Source organism: Vombatus ursinus, unplaced genomic scaffold (assembly GCF_900497805.2).
Source record: "Vombatus ursinus unplaced genomic scaffold, bare-nosed wombat genome assembly UNPS02014793.1, whole genome shotgun sequence".
NCBI classification, from domain to species: domain Eukaryota; kingdom Metazoa; phylum Chordata; class Mammalia; order Diprotodontia; family Vombatidae; genus Vombatus; species Vombatus ursinus.
Genome location: NW_020954571.1, coordinates 5,766,239 through 5,772,238, shown reverse-complemented (window position 1 = coordinate 5,772,238; position 6,000 = coordinate 5,766,239). Strand labels below are relative to the sequence as shown.

At 43.5% G+C, this 6,000-nt stretch overlaps 1 protein-coding gene across 3 annotated transcripts in view; it reads left to right on the top strand.

Annotated features, from left to right (window-relative positions):
* ADAMTS13 (ADAM metallopeptidase with thrombospondin type 1 motif 13) overlaps positions 1-6,000 on the top strand; it is a 58,619-nt gene that overhangs the window by 12,269 nt on the left and 40,350 nt on the right. For 2 of the 3 annotated variants that reach the window (XM_027869764.1, XM_027869766.1), the window contains exons 8-11: positions 326-472; positions 996-1,133; positions 1,367-1,517; positions 2,047-2,151. In XM_027869764.1, the coding sequence (XP_027725565.1) occupies positions 326-472; positions 996-1,133; positions 1,367-1,517; positions 2,047-2,151 (541 nt within the window). The remainder of the gene's footprint in view (positions 1-325; positions 473-995; positions 1,134-1,366; positions 1,518-2,046; positions 2,152-6,000) is intronic. The other variant, XM_027869765.1, reaches the window with a different exon arrangement.

Here is a 6,000-nt window from a genome sequence, read left to right as displayed (position 1 = left end):
AGAATGCATTCCATCCTGGGGTGGGAGGAGAAAAATTGGAACTCAAAATCTTGTGGAAGTGAATATTGAAAACTAAAAATAAATAAAAGAATTAAAAGAAAAAAAAAAGCTGGCATGTGATAGTGCTTTTCCTAGGTCCCACTCCTGTTCTCTTAACCACAACTCCAATATGCTTCAGTAGCAATGATTTGGGGAGTGAAAAAGCAGCTTGGAAAGTTCCCGAGGCCCCTCAAAGCTGGGGGAGACTTTGTGTCTGTCCTGTCTTGTGTGCTCTAGCAGTGCCTTGTCCTTAGGCTTGCCCCTGTGAGCTATCTTTCTTTTGGAGGTTTGATCTGGAGCTGTCAGATGGCAACAAGCAGGTACGGGGAGTGACCCAGCTTGGGGGTGCTTGTTCCTCCTCCTGGAGCTGCCTTATCACAGAAGACACAGGCTTTGATCTGGGGGTCACCATTGCTCATGAGATTGGGCACAGGTATGTGACCTCCCTCCAGCCCCCAGACAAAGTAGGGGAAGTGGCGAGAAGTAAAATCTATTGGTGGGCCATAATGACTCCAGAAATGAAATATGGCAGAAGAGTTAACACTGGCTAGATGTGGGAGTGGGGAATAAAATGGGATCTAGGGCCAAGGAGATTGGAAGCAGATCATGGCGAAAATTGCCAGGTACCCCAATGGGATATATACTGCATAGCCCCAGTGATTGAGGAAGGTAAGCATTTTATTAGGAAAGTTTTAGGAGAATGTTTAGAAGGGGAATAGGAAGTTGGTCACTTTGTAGTTCCATGATAGGGAACTGTCACATGGGTCTCAGTTGATTGGAGGCAGGTAAAGTCAAAGAAAAGCTAGCATCTCCAGCTGGTCTTAAAACATGTCCTAGATGGAATGGAGAAGGGGAAAGGAGGAGGATATGGTTCATCTTTGAAGAAGGCAAGTACAACAAAATTTCTCTTAGAAAAAGGACCAAATGGGTCCTAATCACCCTGTCCTTGATTGCAGCTTTGGTATTGATCATGATGGGGCTGAAGAAAACAGCTGCAGCAGCAATGACCACATCATGGCCCCTGGGGGCACCCCAAACAGCGTTGGCCTCACGTGGTCAGAGTGCAGCCGGGAGCAGTTTCTGCGCTTTGTTAGGTAATGAGAGCTGAGGCCATTCCATTACTCCCTGGTATGTTATGTGAATGAAGAGGGAGGGGCTGTCAGGTGGGATAGGGAGGGACCTTCTGTGAGTGCTGATCCCTAAGGACCCTGAAAGCAAATCTAACCCTGCCTTGGGGATCACATCCTGGAGGAGGTGGTGGGGAGCCTGTTGGTTTAGGGAACCTTGGGATAAGAGGGAAGGTAAAGTCTGCTGGGATCTGTGCCAGCACAGGGAAGGCAAGCTGTGTGAATGATCTGCCTCACCTAGAAGGAACAATCCCCCAGGCAGAGCCTGGCCTCTACTATGGGGCAGATGAGCAGTGCAGAGTTGCCTTTGGGAGTGCTGCTGTTGCCTGCACCTTCTCCAGGGATGATGTTGTAGGTAGAACCTTACATCTGTTCTCATCTCTCCCCTCTCCTACCCTGTATCAGCCTCTGATCTTTCTTCTCCTATTCGCCCAACCTTCTCCATCATCTGTCCCCAACTGCACTTGCCTTGATAACCTCTTGTCCTAGGATCATAGATTTAGAACTGGAAGAGATCTTATGAGGTCAATGAGTCCAACCTCCTTATTTTACACAAGAGGAAACTGAGACACAGAGAGTTTAAGTGACTTCCCTGGGGTCATAGAGCTAGTGAATGAGTAGGGGTTGGATTTAAACCCAGGTCTTTCTGACCCTGAGCCTGATGCCCTCTCTATGATATCACACTGCCTCTCTGGCAGTATCCAGTTCCCCACATGTCTCTCCAGGGTAATCAGGATCCCTGCTGCAAAGTGGTCTGGCATCAGCAATCCCAGAGTCTGGAAGGAAGAGCTAGCATTGTACCCTGACCCTGCAGTCCACAACAAATGTGGACCTTACAAGTATAGTATCAAACGTGCAGCCTTCTCTCATCCCTTCTCAGGATATGTGCCAAGTTCTCTCCTGCCATACAGACCCTCAGGACCTAACCAGCTGCAGTCGCATCCTTATCCCACTCCTAGATGGAACTGAATGTGGAGTCAATAAGGTAAATAGCAAGGCTGGCATTGGATGTTTAAAAAGGGATGCCTGTAGTCAGGCAGAGTTAACTCAGTTTGCAGAGTGAGGACAGGAGAAAAGGATACTCCTGGTACACCACCATACTTTTAGTGATGGAGCTCTCTTTGCCCAGTTCCATGTCTCCCTCATTGAGTGGGATCTCTGTTGTAATGTGGGGATAACGAAAGCAGATCACTGTTTTAGTCTGAGTTTATGGGAATGCTGCATCTTTGTGGGGAGCAATAGCTACTAAATACCAGAATCAGATCCTCAGCTTTGCAGTTCAGAAATTTATTTTCATCAGGTTGCCCAAGGATGAGCAGAACCTGATATACTAACTCAATGTAGAAGGAATGAATTTGATAAGCCAGAAGGTCAACTTATTAATTTACAATGGGATATCTATGCCAGGCAAGATAACTAGGACTGGTCATTTTCAGGAGGCTTGGTGATGGACTGGGAAGTTACTCCCTTAGCATGGGTCTGGAAAAATGGGAGTTGCTCTGATGCTCAGTTGATAGTTTTTTACCTCCCTATTTAGTGCCTCAAAGGAATTACTAATGACTGACTGCCTTATCTCATCCCTTTCTGTGTATAGAAACATTCCAACCAGTTACTTTTCTATTATACACAATCAAGTCTAATTTCATTAGCTGACTTACAGTTACATAGAACTCAACAATTCAACAAATATTAAGTGTCTATTATGTGCAAGTCACTGAGGTTACAAAGATTAAACAGTGGCACAGCCTTTGCCTTCAGGGGGCTTACATTCTGCAGAGTGGTGACAAGCATCTACATGAAATAACAAACTAGAATGTGTTAAGGGCAAAGCTGAACTCATATCCATCTTAGAATAGTACCCTATGGAACATAAATGCTTTTAAAGAAAACCTTAATTCAGTTGTACCATAGGAAACACTCTCTTAAATAGATGGCTAAATGTTTTTTTCTAAACTTAGTCAACTCTAACATATATACATTACTGAAAGCTAACAATCAATAGGAAGAAAAATATTAGTTTTAGCATATACCTCATTAATGCAATTTTCCTCTCTTATGAGATGTATTTGTTGAATGTCAATCACAGTACTCCAAGAAAATTGAAGGAGGGTATATTCAGTGGTATGGTAGTAAAATGTTTAACAATTGGCTCTCTGAAAAGGCACAACTCACTTTTAAGTTTAATCTGAATTATTAACATTTTCTCCATCGCTTTCTTAAGTGTTGACAGTCAACAAAACAGTAAATTAAACCCTGATTTCTAGATTTTGTTATTGTTCATTTGTTTCAGTTGGGTCTGACTCTTCATAACCCCATTTAGGGTTTTCTTGGCAAAGATAGTGGAGTGGTTTGCCATTTCCTTCTCCAACTCATTTTACAGATGAGGAAACTGAGGCAAACAGGGTATACCCAGGGTCACACAGCTAGTAAGTGTCTGAGGCCAGATTTGAACTCAGGAAGACTCATCTTCCTGACTCCAGGCCCAGCACCCTATCCACTATGCTACCTATTGGGGTATAAATGCTCAACCTGAAAATTTAACAGTGGTTAGAGCTGGTTCCAGCACAGTACTAGAAGCCTTACTGAGCGCTCTTTTCTAGTTTACTTTTTCTAATCTCCTTATTTTTACTACTGTTTACTACAGCTTCTTATTTCATTTACTTAATCTAAGTCATTACCCTTTCTATTACTTTAAAATGGAAGTATATGTGTCGGCATAACTAGCACTGGTTCACTGTCCACTTTGGAGCTACTTCCCCAACTTCCCTTTGCCTTGTCTCACCAGGTCCTTAGAGATCAGCTGCTATTCCTACTCAGGGTATTTGCTCATAAAATGACCCAAGGGGTAGACTTACAGCTCTTGGTTAGTAGAAATCCACTTTTGAGTCCATAGCTGGTATTCTTTTCTGATGTAAAAGGTCCCTTGAATAAATCAATCAATAAACATTTATTAATCACCTACTATGTACCAGGCAGTGTGCTAAGTGTAGAGATACAAAAAGAGACAAAACACAGTCCCTGCCCTCAAGGAGTGGATTTTTTTTGTATTTGCCTCTATTCTGGTTTGTCTTTGCTTGTCTTTGGTGTGTCCCTTGGATGCACTGTCTGCTATTATTCCAGTTTCCTTGATAACATACATAGTCATTGGAGGAGGAGAGCTAGGGATTGAAGGGGGGAGAGAGAGAGAGGGGAGGAGAGGGAGGGAGCGAATGGGGTGGGGAAGAGAGAGAGGAAGAAGAAGGGGAAGGAGGAGAGGAGAGGAGACTGTTACTCCTCTTACCTCTCTTCCCCTCAGTGGTGTGGTAGTAAAATGTTTAACAATTGGCTCTCTGAAAAGGCACAACACACTTTTAAGTTTGATCTGAATTATTAACATTTTCTCCATCACTTTCTAACGTGTCAACAATCAACAAAATCTCCTTCCCTCCCGAAATGAAATCTCTCTGAAATGCCTAAACCTAGGGTTCTTCACTGATGAGCTGGTCCATCACCTAACTGAATGATTAAGGAAAATTTCTCCACTATTTAAAGTCACCAAGAGTGTGGTTAGTTAATCAAGCTGTTCCCTTTTTTTGCAAGATAAATAGGAGTTTGTACATAACAGCAGAAAATCTTATTTATGCAGTTTTTAAACCTAATGATTATTGATTAGTTAAGGGAGAAGTATTGAACTCCCTTCTTTACACTGGTAACTTCCACAGAGCCTTCTTATTAGCCAAAACTAGCAGTTTTGCCTTTCTCAAGGAGTTTACTAGAAGCAGCACCAAGAATTGTGGTTTGAGTCAAGGAACAAGTATTTTTTAAGTGCCTACTATGTGCTAGGAACTGTGCTAATTGATAGGGAGACAAAGAAAGGCAAAAAAAGGGGGAAGGGATCCCTGCTCTCAAGGAGCTTGCAATTTGGTGGGAAAGATGACATGCAGCATAAATGGTGGACAGACTCAGATGAAAGGCACTAAGATTAAAGAGGACTGGGAAAGGCTTCTTGCAGAAGGTGGGATTTTATCTGAGACTTGAAGGAAGCCAGGGAAGCCTGGAGGTGAAGTTAAGGAGAGAACATTCTATAGATGGGAGATAGCCAGTGAAAAATCTTGGAGTCTGTGAAAAGAACAGGAGAGAGGCCATCGATGGTGGTTTGTAGAGAACAAGTGGTGAGTTAAATTGTCAAGAAGACTAGAAATGTAGGAAGGGGCCAGGTTATAAAGTGCTTTGAAAGCCAAATTGAAGATTTTATATTTGATCCTGGAAGTAACAGGGAACCACTAGAATTCATTGAATTGGGGTGATGGTTCTATGGTCATATCTGCATTTTAGGAAAATCATTTTGACAGCTGAGTGGAGGATGGATCAGGGTGGGGAAAGACTTGAGTCAGGGAGGCCAACCAGCCAGCTATTGCAACAGTCCAGGCATGAGTGGATGAGGGTCTGCACTAGGGTGACTGAAGTGTCATAGGACAGAAGAGGGGCATATATGAGAAATGTTAGTTAGGGAGGTGGATATGATAGGATTTGACCACTGATTAGATGGGGGTAGGGGTGAGAGAGAGCGAAGAGTCTAGCATGACACCTAGGCTGAGCGTCGGGGTAACTGAGAGGATGGTGATACCCTTGACAAGAATAGGGAAATAAGGAAGAGGGGAAAGGATAATGAGTTCATTATACTTGAGGGAGATTTGTAAGGGATTTTTATAGAAGGTAGGAGTTTAGCTGGGGCTTGAAAGAAGCCAGGCAAGCCAGGAGGTAGAGATAGGGAGGGAGAGCATTCCAGGCCTGGGAGAGAGCCAGAGAAAGTGCCTGGAGTCAGAGGATAGAGTGTCTTGTGGGAGGAACAGCA